At 39.9% G+C, this 20,075-nt stretch overlaps 1 protein-coding gene across 1 annotated transcript in view; it reads right to left on the minus strand.

Moving 5' to 3' along the window:
- Positions 1–5,149: 5,149 nt before the first annotated feature.
- DDAH1 (dimethylarginine dimethylaminohydrolase 1) overlaps positions 5,150–20,075 on the minus strand; it is a 199,919-nt gene continuing 184,993 nt past the window's right edge. Inside the window, exons 5-6 of the mRNA XM_072648920.1 lie at positions 17,274–17,417; positions 5,150–8,868 (exon numbers count right to left, since the gene is read on the minus strand). Coding sequence (XP_072505021.1) covers positions 8,752–8,868; positions 17,274–17,417 — 261 coding nt within the window. The 3' untranslated portion in view covers positions 5,150–8,751. The remainder of the gene's footprint in view (positions 8,869–17,273; positions 17,418–20,075) is intronic.

Genomic DNA, 20,075 nt, shown 5'->3' on the forward strand with positions numbered 1-20,075 from the left:
AATCCTGTTTGCCTCAGTTTCCTCTTCTGTAAAATGAACTGGAAATGGTAAACAACTCCAGTATCTTTGCCAAGAAAACCCTAAATTGAGGGTGGTGTCCTCACAAAGAGTTGGACATGACTGAAAAAAAATGACTAACAACTGGAATGTAAGTTCATTGAGGATAGCAATTGTTCCTATTTTATATGGGTATCTCCAGTGCCTAGCACTGTGTCTTGTACACAGTAACTTCTTGATTAGTGTTTTCTTATTCATTCATTCATTCATATTCATTGATCAGTAGCTATGTAATTCACTGGTTTACTTCTATTCAAGGACACATACATCAGTGTGGGCATCCCATTTAGGCAGTGCCATTTTGCTTAGATCAGGTAGCAACCTCGCTTGCCTCTTCCCATCATAGTTCAGTTTGTCTGCCCTACACGGAACTGTAAGATCCCTTAATACCAGGGTACCAGAGGAATGGTGGACATTTCACTCTGAGAAATTCTGCCCTTAGAACTCTTCCTTCCTTCAAACCGTCAACGTGGATGTCCTGACATCGATTCCAGGGTCATGTGAAATGACCTCCAACTCCATGTCTATCCTACCATTGCTATTTAGGTTGGATTTGCCAGGCCCTATTAGCTAACTAGCATTTATTAAATGCCCACTGTAAGCCAGGCACTGTGCTAAGCCTTGGGGATACAAAAAAAGGAAACCAAACCAAATCCACCACAAAAGAGTCCCTACCCTCAAGGAACTCACAGTCCAGTGGAGGAAATAACATGCAAACAATGTAAAACATGTAAAAACAAGATAAAATAAGGATAAATTGGAGATAATCTCTCAGGTAAAGGTGTTAAGATTAAGGAGGACTGGGAAGGGTTTCTTGTAGAAGATGCAGCATCTGTTCAGACATGAAGGAAGTCAGAGGAGTTGGGAAGCAGAAAGGAGGAGGGAGAGAGTTCCAGGCAGGAGGATCAGCCAGTGAAAATGCTTGGAGGGAAATGGAGTGTTGTGGAGGCCAGGGTCACTGGATCAGAGTGTGTGGAGGGGTATAAAGTGTGAAGAGACTGGAAAGGTATGAAGGGGTCTCAATACGAATGCCAGAGTGTATATTTGGAAGTATTAGGGAGTCACTGTGGTTTATTGAATGGGATGATGATGTTTGATCTGGTCAGACCTGAGTTTTATCAAGATTACTTGACAGCTAAGTGGAACATGGATGACTGGAGTGGGGAGACCAACCAAAAGGCTCTTATGGTGGTCCAGGCATGATAAGGGCTAGCCCGAAGAATACTACCTTCTTGTCTGTTACCTCTGTGCAGAGATCACAAAGGACTCACAATAATCTATAAACACATAACACAAACCTCATCCCCCTCCAATCAACCCTGCTTCATTAAACACTGCTGTGGAATGATTCTAATTGCCTAAGGCTGTCTGTCTACGGTGACCTTAGCATTTCCTAAGGTCTGACTGCCCCACTACTGCTCCTTCTCCTAAGTGAGCCTAAGCAGTGAGGTTTGGGAGGAGAGGATGGGGTAAACATCTGATAAAGGGACTTTCCAGTTGTGACTATGGAGCAGCCAGCCAATTAGCAACCTGTGAATTCATTATTCAAGCTGTCAGGAGCAACTCAGAGTCATCAGTGATGGAAATCTTGAGTTATTTCTGGACTGAATGATTGATCTGCTGTATCCAAACGACATTTTGATGGGTTCCAGACTTGCTGCAAAGGACGTAATGAGGATAATGAGGATAGCGATGATGATGATAGTGTGATGGATATTACACCTTGCTTCCAAAGAACTCTGAGTGTTTTCACTCCTTTAATCTCATATATCTTCCAACACTCCCTCTAAGGCAGGGAAGGGTAGGTAAGTGGGTTGGGTTTTTAGTATATTACAGGAAAGCCTTTGTTCCACTCAGAAAATTAAAGAATGTCCAAAGCACATAATGTAATGTAATCAAAGTAATCCACATACAAGCAATGCAATTCATTTCCCTCTCCAGAAGTTCTTGGCACAATAGAAAGAGCATTGACTCTTAAGTCAGGGGAGCTCCGTTCAAATCTGGCTTCAAATGTTCTGTGTAGTTTACTTGCCGTGGGCCTCAGTTTCCTCATTTGTAGAATAAGGAAGTTGGACTATATGACTTCTGAAATTCTTTCTAGATTGGGAATTGCTCTGGTGGTTTGAACTCTCAGCACCCCCTTGTAGTTTGGACTTCTCTGGGGAGGGAACTGGACTTGGTAGAGATCAGCTCTAGTTACAGATAAAGCAAGTGAGTAGGGAAACCAAGGTTTTTCCTTTTCCTTTTTTTTCTTTTTTGGTGAAAGATGTTTATTCTTGTCAATTAGAGTAAGAAATAAGAATGTGTCATTTAACAATCCTTCATTAAAGTCTTACTTAGTTGTCTTTTCTTAGAAACCCAGGATTCTCAAAGGTTATGTCTGCAGAGCCTAGGCATGGATTGGCAGGCTCTCCTAAATTGTAAAGGCTTGAAGTATGGGCCTGGGGATGACCTGTACATGTACGTTCAAGAACCCAGGTTGGCTAGGTTTGGAGGAGTACACTAATCACTCAGATGGGCACCAGGCAATGAGATTTGAATCCTAGCAATACTGGAAAACCATTTACTAAGTCATAGAGGGGCTATGATCAGTATTTCGGTGGTGGGGGTCCTCTGATAAAAATCATGGATCCCTAAAGTGTGGATATATATGAGTTATAACAGTAGCATATATTTATATATAGTTGGACAGTTCCAAAATATTGTCACTTACATTATCTCATTTGATTCTCAAATCTATGGTAAGCGGTACTAGGATATGATTTTTTTCCATGATGTATGGGGAAAATCAAGATTAGAGATGAAATGATTTGTCCCAGGCCACAAAACTAGAGGTGGAGAGCTGCCCAGGCCTAAAGTTCTGTGCACTATATACCTTCTTGTCTTGAATACATGCTGCTGTTCTCCAGGATACAAGCAGAACTGAGGAGGTGCCCACTACCAGCCCTAATGCATTCCCATAAGAACAGCTGGCTCTGTTGTGAGCAAGGAAACTGCAGTGTAGACCCGGGGCAGTTTGGGTTAACTTTGCCCTCAGTTTGTAAGATGAATGCAAAAGTGGTTTTTAGGACTTTGGCAAAGAGCTTCAGAGACTCAAGCGAACCTCTCAGACTAAAGTTTTTTAAGCTCCTTGCTGACTGTTTTTAATCTCCTTGCTGGTGGATGACAAATGATTTTATCTTCTTGAACCACTTTTTAACCACTTTGGGTACTGTTTTTTTCCCCACTGGGTTTTCTTTTTCTAATTTCTGACATTTCTTAAACAATAAATTGAACCAATAGACAAATACTTATGAAGCAGCTACTCGGCTCTGGGGACACAGACAGAATAGAAACAGTCCTGTCCTCAAGTAGCTGACATGATATTGAGGGTGACAACACAAACAGACAGAAGCATATACAGAATAAGGAAACACAAGATATTGTAGTGGGGGAGGCACTAGTAACTGGCGGTGCTAGGAAAGGTTTCGTATAGAAGGTAATGCCTGAGCTAAGCTTTGAAGGAAACTACATTCTAGGATTCTAAAGGCACAATGACAGGGGGTCCATTCTGTGGAGTCAGGGAGAAGGGAGCTAGAATGTCTTGTGTGAAGAGGAGAAGGACGGCTAGTTTGGCTGGATCGTAGAGTGCAGGAATGACGACCATGTACCACAATACAGCTGGAAAGGTCGGTTGGGGATAGTTTCAAAGGACTTTAAAAGTCAAAGTGGGGAGTTGGTATTCGACCTTAGAGGTAACAGGGACCCAACAGTTTATGAGTCAGAGTGGTCAGATATGTGCACTAGGAAAATCATACTGACAGTTTTGTGGAGGTTGGATCGGTGAGACTAATTAGGAGGTTCTTGCAATAGTCCAGAGAAGAGGCAATGAGGACCAGATCCAGGGGAGTGACTGGGTAAGTAATGGATATGAGGCTCTGCTTTATTATCCATGTAAAGGGTTTGCTTCTTTCTCCATTTTCTTCCCTCATTCTTTGCTAGCTGGTTGTGACCTTTGCCTGTTGCTAGATGGACTTATTGAATTTTTACAGTTCTTTTTTTTAACATGATTTCCTCATGTCTTTTCTCAGAAGCAGAGATAGCTTTGAAGTCAAGTATAAAGTCTTGCCTCTCAGTATAAAGTTCTACCTCTGGTCTCTAGTGACTGTGGGCAAGTAACTTAAGCTCTCAGGGTTCTAGAGTTCCAACTCTCTACTACTACAAGTTGCAAGGAAGGTCTTATACTGGATTGGCAGATGGACTGTCCTTGGTGTTCCTTATCACAGGTTCAGTCCCTATAGGATTACTTGCCCTTTGATGTTCTTATTGAAGGTATAAACTTATTTGCAACCCAAATAAGGGAGAATAAATATACCTAACCCACTTTAGAGGGCAAGAGAGAAATGAGCTTTTCCCTAAAGAATGCCTACTTAGGTTGGTATTCATTTGTACCCCTTATTCCAGACAGGATGAAATTAACTTGAACTGATTTTCAAGCTGCGAAGACACCTGGTTATCCAAAAACCAGCCTCATGACCCTGAAGAGCAGGGTCACCTGGGTATGTAACGCACATAGATGACAAGGATCCATTTGGATCTCTTCCTAACAGAAAGATTCTCTCATTGTTAGAAATTAGTATGTGGGCACTGGAAGAATGGTTGTATTGCTTATGTAAAGGACCTTCATGATATACTGAGTGCTACTTGAAGGAAATGGACCCCAGAGGTAGTAAGTAATGCAGGAGACATCTATGGTCATTGCAAAATGATTTTTTCTGCTCCACTATAGCATTTTATGAATGTGTATAATTTCTAAATTCCTGAAGAGTGAATCACAACTTCAAAACTGATTTGAAGATTCTTATCCTAGCTGCCATACAGGTATTTCTAATCTGTGTCAGGATGGGCAAGCATGGATAGGTTGGGATTTGCACTGTTAGAGGAAAAGGGATCACAGAAGTCTTGTTGTACACTGGCAGATATCCCTTAAAGAAGGAGAATTTAAAGAGTTTAACCCCCTCCCTTGCCCCTATTTTTGATATCTCTTAATGATTTTGAGAATGAATCTCTGATTCATGACACTTTCCATTATAAATGAAAGTCCAACACCATGTGCAGCACAACGGACACTTTATTTCAGAATAACTGGTTTACATTGAGAATTGGAATCGCAAGAGACTAAAATCAGTGCAGAATTCCTCTGGTCTAAAGGACGAGGGTGTTTATGATTTTGGCACACAAAAAGAGGCTAACAATATACTGGTTGGAAGGATGTGATCAACAGGAGAGACTGACCACATCTAGAGCCATACTGTAATTCTATTTGCAAGCTGTACAACAATGCAATACTAAATGCTGAATAATTATAAAGATTTACGTGCAACTCCATACAAGTTACATTATTCATCTACTAAATATTTTCTCCCATAAGGTGAAGAGATGGACTTAATATTCTGTTCACAGTAGATAAAAAGAGAAAAATTACTGGTCATAGATCTGTGTTGGTTTCTATAGTTATCCATCACAATTGAAAAAACCCTGAAGAAATAGACATTTCTTCGTATTCCCCTTATTTGATTTGGCTGATTAAGTTATTCTGTCTGAAGTTTCTATTTGAATCGAACACTGACTTGATTGTGCCAAAGGGAATTTTGTTACAGTTTGTCTGTCCTTACAACCAGTGTGGGGGACATTATTTGGCTGGTATCAAAGAAATGCTATTATGGTCTGTGTATGTTTTAAATATCCACAACAGGTAGGTCACGCAGAACATCACAAAAGGGAAAATGTGATGTGTGATACAGAGGTTTATTTAAGAATTCAGAATGAGGCTCTGGGGAAGAGATACCCCACTTTAAAGTCATTTCTTGAGATAGAGGGAGAGAAGAAGAAAAAAGAAGAGAAGAACAAAATGAAATTCTGGGGAACAGATGGTTTAGAGGAGAATTCTGATCACCTTGCAATTGACTAAAAATAGGGTTACAGTGCTATCAAATTGTGATAATGAATGGAGGTAACAGAAATTACTCTTACTAAACTAAGCTTACTTATTAAGTTTTCTTTCTTTCCTTCCTTCTTTCTTTCTTTCTTTTTCTTTCTCTCTCTTTCCCTCCCTCCCTCTCTCCCTCCTTTCCTTCCTTCTTTTTTTTTTTTCTGAGATAGAATCCTGAAAGTCAGTCCTTTTGTCTCTGGGCTAATTTGACATGAAGGGGTTAACCATTTCCATTGGGTTCAAATTCCTTTTTGCCTCCCTAAACATATGGCCCAAATTCTCTCCCTTGTTGGTTTGATATTTCCCTGTTTTGATTTGAATTTGGGATTATTCACTTCTGACTACTTGAAATATAACAATGACCAGCAAATGTTTCATTTACAGGATGTACATGATCAGATGTCTGCATATGATAAGAATTAAAAAGTTGAGCAATGAGGATTTGGAGGAGATAAGTAGGCCCAAGTGGAGGATGGCAAGTCTTTGTTTTCTTAGTGGTTTTTCAAGGTTGAGTTCTTCTTGCTGTCTTACTAAGAGGGCCACTGAATAGTCTAGCTGAAGTATTTGTAGGTGGTTCCATATGGGTGAGGGAAACAGGGATGAGCAAAGGTACAGTTATGTGTCTTTTTTTTGCTGATTGAATAAAAACATGTAAGTTGGCAAGGAAGAAATATTTGAACAGAGTAAAAATGTAGCAAGTGTTTTCTGAATTTTCCTTATCCCTAAATCCACAGGAAAGGTGGAGATGGCTAGGAAGCTGATAACATGTTGAAACCAGCCACGATTCCGTGGAAAATACCATTTCCCTTGTCTGCGTAGTGGCAGACTCTTTCACATTGAAGAAAAAAGACAATGGCTTTTTACTTCACTGTAGTATTTTCCTTTGTGGTGCCTGAGTCAGCCTGAAGGTTGCACAATTTAAGAATTACAGGAGAAATGGGATTTCATTGAATTCCATTGTAAATATTCATGGAAGTTTGGAAAACTAAATGGCCTATTACGTGAAGCTGGTCTCAAGTCCAAGTCAGCCATGCAGGGACTGCTTAATCATGTCTTTGGTCAGGGAAATGATGCTTCATTCTCTTTCAGTTATGTCCCTAGCACACACATTCATTTTTGTACGTTATTCTTTTTTTGTTTTGGGGGGTGGGAAATAGCATACTTTTTAATTTTTCTAACAGATTCTTGGGAGAGACAAGAAGGACAGAAGCAGGAATCTAATAAATAAGGAAAAGAAAACTTTTTTTAATTTAAAAAATATGCCCTCAAATAATCTGAATTCCCATATGAGAAGGAATCCCTTAGCATGTCAAATGGATCCTCTGTGGTGGATTTATGGGAGGATATTGACAAGAGTTATATAGGAATGGGCCAACATGAATGTGCTGAGACTTATACGCTGAGGTAGGGACTACCCACCTCAGTGAGGTCATACATCCATTTGAGTGCTGGGGAGCCCCAGAGCGGGGCAAGAGCACGCACATGTAAGTATACTCCCAAAGACTTTGTAAGATACAAAGTTAGTACAGTATTTTTGAGACATCTTTTGTTGGTTCCCCTTGTTTCTACTTGTCATGTTAATGCTTAGAACTTGCCACCATCACTTGAATTTTTGTGCAGGGAATCTGAGTTATCATCAGAAGACTAGGTTGCAGCTTGCCTAGGTGTGGACCTCTAACTCTTCTGGAATTTGAATCCCTGGGGCCAGCCCTGTCTTGGTGCGCCCTGTGTAGTAATGCCTTCCCAAGCCGCCATGCAGGTTTTGTTCATGATTCTGTTCAGGAGCCCATTTGCCCGTTCCTTAAGGCGGAAGTTGTAATAATTAGTGAGGCAGATTGTATTGAGGCCAGAGTGGAGTGGCATGGTGGTGTGTTGGCTAAAGCTTTACTACCCAAAGGCCCAAGATGAGTCAGTGTCAAGGTGGCTGTGAGAGGAGAGGGGAAGACAAAGACAAAAATGAAAACAAAAAAACAAAATGAGAAGGCCTCAGTTTCCTCATCTGTAAAATGAGGGCATTAGAACAGATGGCCTCTGAGGTTCCTTCTAGTTCTAGATATATTATAGTCAATAGTCAATAGATATTTAAGTGCCTACTATGTGTCAGGCACTGTACTAAATGGTAGGGATACAAAAAGAGGTCAAAGTTATTAGAGGGCAAAATGAAGCACTTTGACAGAGAGGAGAAGGGGAAGGGGGGGCAGAGAGGGAGAGAGAGAGAGAGGGAGAGAGAGAGAGAGAGAGAGAGAGAGAGAGGGAGAGAGAGGGAGGGAGAGAGAGAGAAAGAGAGAGAGAGAGAGAGAGGGAGGGAGAGAGAGGGAGAGAGAGAGGGAGAGAAGAAACAGGAAAAGGAATTCTGTAGGAAAATGATATATATATAAAAAAAAGATTATCTGACCAAGACATTCTTTTGAATATACTGGCATCTCAAAGGATTTTCTATAAGTCATTAAGGTCAGTGTTTCCATTGTTCCAATTAAGTTTTAATAGTTTGCTAAGACTTATATTTTCTAGACTTATTCAGCTATTAAATCCACAGTTTAAGTACCACCTGGGGTGAGCAGAGAAGCAAATGACAAAACGGAATGGAAATGAGAATTAACCTTTGTAAACACAGATTAGTAGCATCGTGGCACAGTAGATTGTCAATCAAAACAAGACTGGGTACAGAGTCATCGGCCTTGCGTGTACATTATTGCCAGTGACAAGTAGGAGATTCTGTGGACTCACAAGTCTATCTTTTTGTTAATCAAAATTGAACTACAGGTGAGTAGTCCATCCACCTTTTCCAGTTCTGTGTTGGTGACAGGTATCAGCATGTGGTCCTTCAGTTTTTCAAACACCTATGGTAAGAATAAATGAAAGATTGAAAAAGAGGATCACATTTTTTGGGGGCAATTCCTTTCAACTCTTATTCTATCCTGAATCAAAAGATTATTAGTGCAATAAAACATTTAAGCATTTAAATCAGTTATATGATTAATCTTGCCATTTATTTCATCTCAAGGTATGGGTGAAACACACACGTACGTGTACACACACACACACACACACACACACACACACACACACATACCCCTTATTCACAGAACTGATGCAGTGGTTTGCCACTCACTGTTCTGAGGCAGCTAGGTGATGAACGTGTTATAATTCAATTCAGTATTGGTTGAGTACATACTAGGTATATGGTATGGTGCTAGATATGTACAGAGATTTGCTTGTTTGTTTTTAATGACAATATGGCACAGTGAAAAGATGTTAATTTTAGAATCAGAGAACCTGAATTTGAATCCTGGATCACCGCTTACTATCTTGTATGACTTTGGACTTGTTTCCTTATCTGTAAGATGAAGGGATTGAACTACATGACCTTTGAGGTTCCTTATGTCTCTCAATCTATCAGTCCTATGATCCTTGCCTTGAAAATGCTTGCTTACCTTCTACTGGGGGAGATATAGTAAGGGAATGGTTAAGTTTAACACAAAACAGGGAATGGTGGGGTCAAAGATGATGTCAAAGTATTACAGAAATATTCATAACCTTTTTCTGAGTCCTTGGTTTTTCTGGCAGAATGATGAACCCCATGGATCCCTCCTCAGAATCATGTTTTTATATGCATAAAATAAAATACTTACACTAATGAAGGAAACCAACCACGTTGAAAGCTATCAAAATATATTTTTTTAAAAAAAGTTCACAGATCTCAGGTTAAGAACCCCTTTGATAAGGGGAAATTTGAAAAGTGAAAGAATATTTTCAGCTGAAAAAGATTGGGTTTTTATGGGAAATGTGATGTCTAAGTGGAACCTTGAAGGAAGACAGGGTTGTGAATGGAGAAATGAGAAGGGAGTCCATTCATTAAATTCTCACCTTTTCAGGAAGTCATTTTGAGTAAGCAAACCACTTTAAGATCATTCAATTCAACATTTATCATGTGTCTACTATTTGCTGGGTACTGTGTTGGGTGCTGGGTATGAGGACACAAACACAAAATGGTCCCTGCCAATAAAAGGAGTGGGGGTGAAATACATCTTGTCTACCTGGGAACTAATATAAAGTACTTTCAAGAGGGAGACAGTGCTAGTAATTTGCAGAAAGATCTGAAGAAGAAAGTTAGATTTCCTATGAGAAGAATGGATTTCAGACATGGGGGACCACTTATGCAAAGTGAGGGATGGGAAATGGACTGTCCTGTCCAACCAACAGCAAATAGACCAGTTTGACTGATAGAATGATAGAAAGTAGACTGATGAGAAAGTAGAGTGTGTGAAAGGAAATTATATGAAATAAGAACCTCATGAACTAGTCTTATTTTCCTAGAACTCCCCAGCTTTCATCTGGTTATAATTCAACCATCTCCTGTTCCAAAAGTTTTTGTTCTTGGCTGAATTCAATATTTCTTCAAGTTTTCTTTCTCACTTATTTCCTTCTAGTCAGTCACCTCAAATCTAACCCCTCAGTCCCCACCATGCTTTTCCAAAGTTTCCCCAAGGCTCAGTTCTTTTCTGTCTACATTCTCTGTCAGAGAACTGATTGGTTTTCTAGTTTGACTACTGCCTCTCTGAAAATGACTCAGATCTCTCTGTCCATCCTTGATCTCTTACCTAAGCTCTAGTCTCATATCTCCATTTGCCTCCTGGACATTTCCACTGGAATGCCTTGCCATGATTTCAAACTCAAGTTGTATGTCCTAGAAAAAGGCTTGGGGGTGTGAGAGGAATGACTGAATAGGGAGCTGCATGAGTTTATAAGAGTGCCATATTTGGATTGGATATCTCATCCTGGGACACCTCGGCTTCTCAAAAGCTGTTATAGGGTATGCTTATAGTCTCTGGCAAGCTATAATGCACATAGCATCTTAGACCCTATGGACCCTGGAATTTATTTTTCAAGGACAACCTAGCCAAGAGTGGATAGATGTTCATTACCAATAGGCTGGTCACTAAATGATCCAGGTATAGGGGCTGGCCTGTGTCAGAAATGTAGCTTCATGGTTATTAAAAATGACTACCTTTTCCTCACCATTACATAAGAGATGAGCTAAGTGCACATGTGGATCTCCATTTTGGGTGAATTTAATCTGCTTAGACAGAAATAATTTTACTTTGATATTTCTCCACCTACATTGCTAGAAAATAAAGCATCATTTAGATCAGGGGTTCTTAGCTTCTTTTTTATTTCCTGGATCCCTCTGGCAGTCTGGGGAAGCCTATGGACCCTTTCTCAGAATACTGCTTTTAAATGCATAAAACACAGAGGATGGCAAAGGAAGATAATTGACTAAAAATCCCTGAGTTAGAGGATGGCTTTCTACCCAGGTGAGTCTTAAAATGGTAACTGAGCATTATCTGACAGTAAGAGCTACAAGGTATAAAATTTGAAATTTATAACCACACTAGCAAAAAAACCCATGAAAGCCCAAGTATTAAAAAAATCAATCTTACAAAATGTAGCAGCATTTTGCAAAAACCAAAACCGATATACACCCACTGTACCTCCAATGAAACAAAACACCAGGGAGCCCTGTTCTCTGGAGTGGTTACTGTTACGATTTTTTTTAAAAAATATTTTTGGGTAACAGAAAAGCAAAAGAAATTTTGAAACAGGAATACTGCATATGGTTGTAATTCTATAATAGGTAATAGGGAGGGACTGCAAACCCAGAGGCCCAGCCAATTTCTTGGGTAAACAGCAGCAAGAGATGCCACTCTAAGACGTTGGTCAGAAAAAGGTAAAAGGCTGGTAAAGATTAAGGAAAACTTGAGAGTTGGTAAGAATGTGACCTGTTTGGGAGCCCTCACCAGAGAGAAGAATAAACCTCTGGTAGCAGTTGTGTTCCTTCTGGCTTACCCAGGCCTCCCCCATGTTAGCAATTGCAAATATTTACTTGCCTGATTCTCTAAACTTTAGGACTATCTGCTAAGAAAAGGCAGGGATGGTCGGGATGTGGGTGGGAAGTACTCCAGGAGAGTGTGAGTGTCTTGAGGGCAAGCACTTTCATCCTTCTATATTTGTAATGCCAGAGCCTAGTGTAGTAGCTGAGACATAGCTGGCTCTTCTTAATAAATGCTTACTGATTAACTGAATATTGCAAATTAGCCTAAGAATGACAAAGTATTAGGAAATATTTTGATATATTCTGATAACTTAAGATATCAAGAAACAAAATTCAGTGGTTACTTTAGAATTTTATGCCACTAGTCTTCCTGTTCTCTTTGGTGAAAATATTTTATTTGATTTTCTCGGAGCATACAAGGATACTTCTTTCACAAAGCCTTCAGGAATGTGAACAGTTTAACAGTTAAACGGATTATGAACTAGAAAGGCAGATATGTAGTAACTCCTGCTAAACAGGATTAACGAGAAATGACAAAAGTGGGAAAAAAAAATGCCTTGAAGTCAAGTGAAGATTCTTGGATTGGGAAGGGAATTCCAGTGCTGCCCTTGGGGAAAATTCCTTGGAACACAAGATCTAGAGACCCTTCAGACGTAGAGGGACCGTTTAGTTGGTTATGGTGCATAAATGACAAAATATAAATAGTAACTGTTTCTCTTTTGGCCAGTAACCCTGAGGGTTTTCCTCTCCCAGTTTGATTTTTTTTTTTTTTTTTATTAAAGGGGCCATCCTTAGACTCACTTCTTAAAGAGGCCTAATCACTGAATGGGTGTTTCCTCACTCAAAGTGAGAACCTGAACAGATCTTTGCCTAAAAGGCCAGGGTCTCCCACTGGATCCTGGGCTATTTCCAGCTATCCTGATGAATATCTGGTCATTGTACCTAGATGGCTCTAGAGGAGAAAGTGAGGCAGGTGACCTTGTACAGCCCTCCCTCACTCAAATCAAAGTCAACTGCAGGTCCTGTCATCATCTCTCTGGTGTCACGGTCCTCTTTGAGAATGAAGGACAAACACAGCTCCTTCACCTTTCTGATGGGGTACTGCTTTTTGCCACTTGGAAAATGTAGCTTCTGGTTATGTGAAACACTGTCTGTGACCACAGTGCCTCCTTAGGACACTTATACTGCTTCCAAGTCTGAGCCCAATGGGCCTTGTTGTTTTTGACATGAGATACTCCACCTCTTCGTTCCTTACTTTTGCACTGCCTGTTCCCCATGCCTGGAATGTACTCCCTCCTCATAACCCTTTGTTTCCTTCAAAACTCTGCTCAGTGTCATACATGAGGCCTTTTCTGATGCTCCCCCACCAGCTGTTGGTGTCCCACCAAATTTACCTTGTGTTTATTTTGCAAATGCCCATCTATGTTCATGTTGTATTTCTTGATGGATTATGATGGATTATTCTTGATGCCCCTTCTCGAGGGCAGTGTTTCACTATTGTCTTTGTATCCTCAGCACTGAGTATGGTGTTTAGCACATAGTAAATGTTAGTAAATGGTTTTGTTTTCTTTAACTAAGTTTTAATAAGTAAATTTTTTTATTTAAAAAATAAATAATATATAATTATGTATATATGTAAGTAAATGCTTAGTAAATGCATATTGATGGACTAGGGAACGTGGACTTCTTATTAAAGTTAATGTCTATCTGTACCCTCTATCCCATCTCATTCCATCTTATCCCATCTCTGTCCTATCCCATCCCATCTCATCTCTATCCCATCTCATTCCATTCCATTCCATCTCAATCTTGTTCCATTCCATCTCTATCCCATCTCATCCCCAAAAGTTATTTTCATTACCCAGCTACATTATTTCCATCTCCATAGAGTTTAAATCTTTCCCCCTACAGCTTACAAATACACAACTGCCAAAAAAAATTGCTTGACCTTCATACTATTTCAAACAATTTCCTTTGCTTTCTCATGCCCATTCACTGCAAAACTTTTGGAAAGAGTAGACTACACTGTCTCTAATTCCTCACCATCCTACTCCTTAGCTGCTTGCAATCTGTCTTTCCTCCTATTGAAACAATTTTTTCCAAGGTCACAAAACAGCTTGTTGCCAGAATCCAATGGTTTATGTTTTGGCCTCATTCACTTTGACTTGTATTTGATACTTCAGATACTCTTTGTTCCTTTAGCTTCTCTAGAACTGTATTCTAGAGCACCTCTTATTCCTTGTATAACCACCAAACCAAGCCTGGGACGGTTTTTCCTGTTGTTTTGTAGGTGGGGGATTAACAGAGGGGATTGTTGAGGCCTCTGTAAGGGATTTACTGTGTTGGTTTAAGTGACATTCTTCAGAGACACAGAGGGGAACTCTCAGGTGAGAAGGCTGAGAAAGACTTTGAATACCACATGTCTGTGCTCCAAGCTATGGACATACACTCCCATCATGTTTCTAAACTTTAGGGCCTATTTATCTTGCTCCCAAATGAAGAGCTCATTTATACTTGTGTCTTACTTGGCATATTCTAATGTGTAGAACTGCTCCAGTTTCTCTTTGCTCTTTTGCTGGAAAAATGGTGTTTACTCACTGTTCACTATTTGTATTGGTCTTTTGTGTAACTACCTCTTGGTGAAGATGGGCTAAGCTGACAAGTGTGAGCTAAGGGCTACCCTTCCCCTTAAGAGTGATCAGGGAAGTGGCTTTTGTTCTGGACTTGTTGCATGCCTAGAACAGAGACATTTGAGGGGTAGTAGGTTGATATAATTCTATAATGTTCCTCTTGGGGACCACAGGAGGTCCTCCCACCTCTCCTTCTTTCTGCAGAGTGAGTCTGACTTCAAATCATATCTAGTCATACTACTCTTGCAGCATTTAAATATTTGGACAACTTAAAACACATGATTTTATTCATGGGGGTATACATACGTTATGCTTAAATATTGGTGTTTCCCAAGGTTCCGTTCTAGACTCCCTTTATTCTCCCAACTTTCCCATTATTATCTACTCCATTCCCATAGCTTTGATGATTATCTCATCATCTCATATCTATACTTCTATCCTAACTTCTTTCAAAAGCTCCAGTTCCATATTTCCAACTGCCTACTGGATATGGATTTCTCACCATCACTTCAACTTAAGTCTAAAACCAAATCCATCCTTCCCACTCCTATCTAACTTACCTAGCCTCTCAACTTCATTTCTGTTGATGGTACCACCATCCTCCTACTCTTCAAGCCTGCCACAATCAACACAAAGACCTTCCATGGTTCTCCATCACCTGATGTAAAATCTGTGATTCTAGAATTCAAGATCCAATACAACATTACTCTTAACTTACTCACCCCTTCTTATGTCTTACTCTTCTCCATGGCATCCCAGCCAAAACAGATTTGTGTGAGCCTTATTTCTCTCTTGCCCTTTCCTATATACCAGTCTTTGTTCCTGATACAGGTACTCTCAGCTCTACCATTTGCCTCCATCTTTTGAAACTCATCTCTCTTTTCAAGGCCTTATTGAAATGTGATCTTCTCAACTCACAGCACCTGAGGGCAAGTGATCTTTCTCTAGTTAAATGCAATAAAAAGAGATATTGGTAATTTAGAGAGTGTCCAGAGTAGAACAACCAAGATAGTGAAGGACTATGAATCCATTTCACATGAAAACTGGCTGAAGAAACTGGGCATATTTAAGTTAGAGAAGAGAAAACTTGGGAAGAGAGGGGAAACGACATGAGAGCTGCCTTCAAGCACCTGAGGCCTTGAACTTGTTCCATTGGGCTCTAGAGTGCAGAACATGGAGAAATGGGTGAAAATTGCAAAGGGGCTAATTTAGGTTAGATGTAGGGAAAACCTTCTTCACAACGAAAGCTAAGAATGGAATGGCATGCCTTGAGAGGTGGTGGGTTTCTCTTCTGTGGAACTCTTCCTGCAGAGGTTGAATGAACACTTGTTGGGTAACCTACCATGGTGATTCCTTTCACATATGAATTGGACTAGATGGTTGTTGAGGTCCCTTTCAACTCTCAAATTCAGTGATTCTTGGGAAGTTCTCATGGTAACTTCCCTGGTTCTCTCTCTTCTCACATCCCATTCAACTTTATGACTTCCTAATTTATGTTTATGTCTTACTCCCAGTATTAGATGATAAACTTCTTCAGTTCACAGATAGTCCCTTTCCATCTTTGTAGTCCCAGCACCTGAGAGAGTGCCTTGGTATTAAATTAATGTTTGTGGAATTGAACTGAAGTGACCCCAAGATGAGAGATCAGGAGATTTTGGGAAAGATTTGCCACAAAACAACGAAGCTCATTAAAAATCCATTTTAAAATGAATGCCTAGATTTTGGAGGTACAATTTTGTAACTAGAGATAGATGGCAGACTGAGAACTAGGTGTGGAGATTCATAAAATACTAGAGATGAATTTATACCTCTGGTTACGTATCATCCTAGGATTTAGAAGTGGAAGAAGCCTGACAGCTCACATTGCTCAGTTTCCTCATTTTGCAAGGGGGAAAATTAAGCAAGTAGAAATGAAATCTGATGAGGAAGAGCAGTGTAGTCTAAAGGGGCTTGGACTTGGAAGAGGGAAGTCAGGGAACATTTTGATTTCAGCTTCTTTCTCTATAAAACATTTATACAGATTTACATCTGCATCATGGGACTGCCATAAGGTTTAGGTGAGGTAATGTATATAAACTGATCCCTGGATAAATGTTGACTCTTATGACTATTTGCCTGCTATTTGTCACTCAGATAGCAAGTGACGGATGCAGGATTAAAATCTGGTCTGATTCCAAATCTGGAGCGCTTCTTATTACAACCACACCACCCCAGAAACTTATTTGAAAAGCCTTGAATACAACTAATGACTTAATCAATCAGGATATAGTAAGTGCCTATTATGACTTTTGAAATACCCTGTATCTACACACATACACATGCACACACATATACACTATATACATATGTACACACATAAACATACCATACAACACATTTCATCAGTGTAGGGAATTCCTACCATTGATGCAGCTCAATAACTTTTTTTGCTATTTGTAATCTATATACATATTGTATAATAATTTAATCTATTTATAATAGAGCTACCCAAGATACTGAAAGGCGAGATCATATAGCTAACATGGGTCTGCGTCAGGATTTGAACTCAGACCTTCCTGTCCTCAAAGCATGCTGTCTCTCTACAATAGCTATGTTTTTGTGAGGATATCTGTTCATTAAAAAACAGAAAATATAATGGCATTTTGAAAATACATATTTGCTATACTTATTTAGGAAGTATAATGAAAAAGAACCCTTCTCATTTAGTGACTAGTATTAGAAATGAAAATCTCCCAGCTAGGGTGGTGGGACTTCTGAGATAGCCCAGAAAGCTTGCATTTACCTTGGCACTCTCTGGGTACTCTTCTGGGGCCCGGTGCAACAAGACATGTCCTTTGTTCGGGATGTTTAAGTACACACAGTTTGCGGCCACATCATCAGGCACGGTCAGTTTGTCGTAGCGATGGTCACTCATCTGCTGCATGATCTATAAAGAAAAACAAAGAAGTCCCTTTTGGAACAGTTGCTGAAAGCTCCCAGAAAGGGCCACTTCTCAGCCCCAAATGAAGTTCTACGTGAGGTCCAGAGCATTTCTCTATATGGAAGTTCCCTTCTGGACCATTGTTTCCCTACTTGAGACATACTACAGTCCAGAAAAATACTTAAACTCTGCTCAGACTTCTGCAGTCTTAACAGTTGATTCTCAAAGGAGGAGGTATGGTAGTAGGAAGGATACCAGCTCTATAATCAGAAACTCTGGGTTCCTTCTGCCTCAGATGCTTCCTGCCTCTGTGACTTTGGACACTTAATCTCCTTGGGCCTCAGTTTACTCATCTGTAAAATGGATTGATTAGATTAAGGGTCTCTGGGGTTCCCTCCCAGTTCTCAATCTATATTCCTCTCATCTGCTTCACATTTTCCTGTTTCTCCATCCATAGACAGAAGCCAAAAAGTTCAGATTATATAACATTGTATGTCAACAGAAAGGGCAGTCAGAAGTTTTTGGTTTGTCTCCCCCCTTTTTAATGTCAGTAGGTTTTATGAAGTAAGGACTTTGGGTGCAGTTGATAGAGCACTGAGCCTGGAATCAGGAAGACTTGAATTCAAATATGGCCTCAGAGACTTACGAGCTGTGCGATCCTGGGCAAGTCACTTAACCCTGCTTGCCTCAGTTTCCTCATCTGCAAAAAATGAGCTGGAGAAGGGAAATGGCAAATTACTGCCAAGAAAACCCCAAATGGGGTCATGAAGGGTTGGACATAACTGAAATGACTGAACGACAATTTTTTTTAATGCAATTTATTTCATTGAATGGGTAACACAGGAATACTATTCCTTTCCTTTAGGATCATGGTTTTAGAACTAGAAGGGACATTAGAAAGTAATCTAGTCCAATTCTCTTATTTTTTGGATGAGGAGACTAAGGCCCAGTAGGTTTGGATTGCTTCTTCACATTACATAATTAGTCGTGGTAGAATCAGAATTTGGACCCAAGTCCCTGGATGGAAAGTTCAGCACTTCTTCTTCTCGACCCTGTTATCTATCTCTCAAATGTTGGAGCATTGAGGACCAGATGAAGATTCTCCCTTCCCCAGACCCAGTAGGGCTGACGGCAGTGGGTAAAGCACATTAGTCAGAGCCTTTGGGAATGCTGAGGTCCCACCCCTCCTGCCTTTTCCCTCCCTGGTACAGACCAGGAGTCACCCTCCCTTCCCTCCCAGTGCCTTTGGGACCGATTTTACACCCTCTGCCCTTAGCATCACCTGAGGCAGAGGCCTCATTGCCCAATGCTGAGTACACTTCTGACTCAGTATCCCCAGGACACTCCCTTAGCTTCCTCACATTTGTACCTCTGATCTATTTCCTCTGCTTGAAATGTCCTCCCCATGCCTCTCTGCCTATCTAAATTCTAGCCATTCTTTAAGGCTCAAATCTCCAGTCCCCTGCAGAAGGGATCTACCCTCTGAATGATTCTAATATGTGTGGCTTATACCACTTAATTATCACTGATCACTGACTCCTGTTGCTAGTTTTTTAAAAAATATGTGTCTTGTTATTAATTATCTTTTCATAAGATAAAGTCTATTGAAAGTAGTTAGTGAGTTGGTCTTATACTATGTGACTGATTCCATTGTCCCAGAAACTCTAAAACTATAAACTTGGGAAAAGTTGCTCATTTGCACCAATAGAGAGAGTTTTCTCATAAAAATTCCCTACACCAAAAAATCTTGGGTCTAGGACTCCCATCCCCTCAAAAAAAATTCTTGTGGTATTTGACATCTAAGGTAGGGTTGAATCAACTTGGCTCTACAGTTGAATTTTTCTATTTCTTTAAGGGTTTTCAATAAACATTCAACAAGCATTTATTAAGCACTTAACATGCTCCTAAAACTGTGCTACATGATGGGGGTACAAAGAGAACACACAAGTTCAGTCCTCAAAGATCCTGCTGTCTGCTGCAAGCTTGGGTCTGCAGGTTCACATTAGGGCCACTTGTGGTAGAAATGGGAAACAATTAATCAGTCCTACTGAATGTGTTGACAAGAACTCAGTGAGTGTACAGTATTTACCTTCTTTTGTTTTCTCTTGACCTTTCATTTTCCATCAGTTTCGGAACAATTTGGGAACATGCATGCAGAAGATTTTTTTTTTGCTATGTGTGAACTTTTCCTAGATTGACCTTTATGAAAAATTTTTGTTTATAGGAAAATTCAAAGAAAATTTTGATGTGGAGGCATTTTTTTCTATAAATGTTATCAGACAATGTCTGTGTTCCAAGAGGTGTTAGATCCCTAGCTGAAAAACAGTAGACTTTCATCTAAAATTTCCCAAACAAAATAACTTTTGTTAACAAACACTGTATACAATTTAAATCTCTATAAGAGATGTAGATAATCATAAAAACACTAGAAAGAGAGATGCTTAAGAGAAAGAAAACATTTAGACATGAGAAGGGCCCTACTATCTTCTACCCTGCTCTGACTACCACCTAAATACACCAAGCAGTGACTTAAGCCATTCCATTAAAAGAATATCCAATCTACTTCTAAACTCTTGATTCTGCCAGAAAGAGCTTACTTAATATTCTGTTTAGTACAATTTAGCTTTTAGCTTTGCTCCTAAAGGTACCTGCCCCAAGGGCAGC

The sequence above is a fragment of the Notamacropus eugenii genome, chromosome 2 (genome assembly GCF_028372415.1).
Source record: "Notamacropus eugenii isolate mMacEug1 chromosome 2, mMacEug1.pri_v2, whole genome shotgun sequence".
NCBI classification, from domain to species: Eukaryota; Metazoa; Chordata; class Mammalia; order Diprotodontia; family Macropodidae; genus Notamacropus; species Notamacropus eugenii.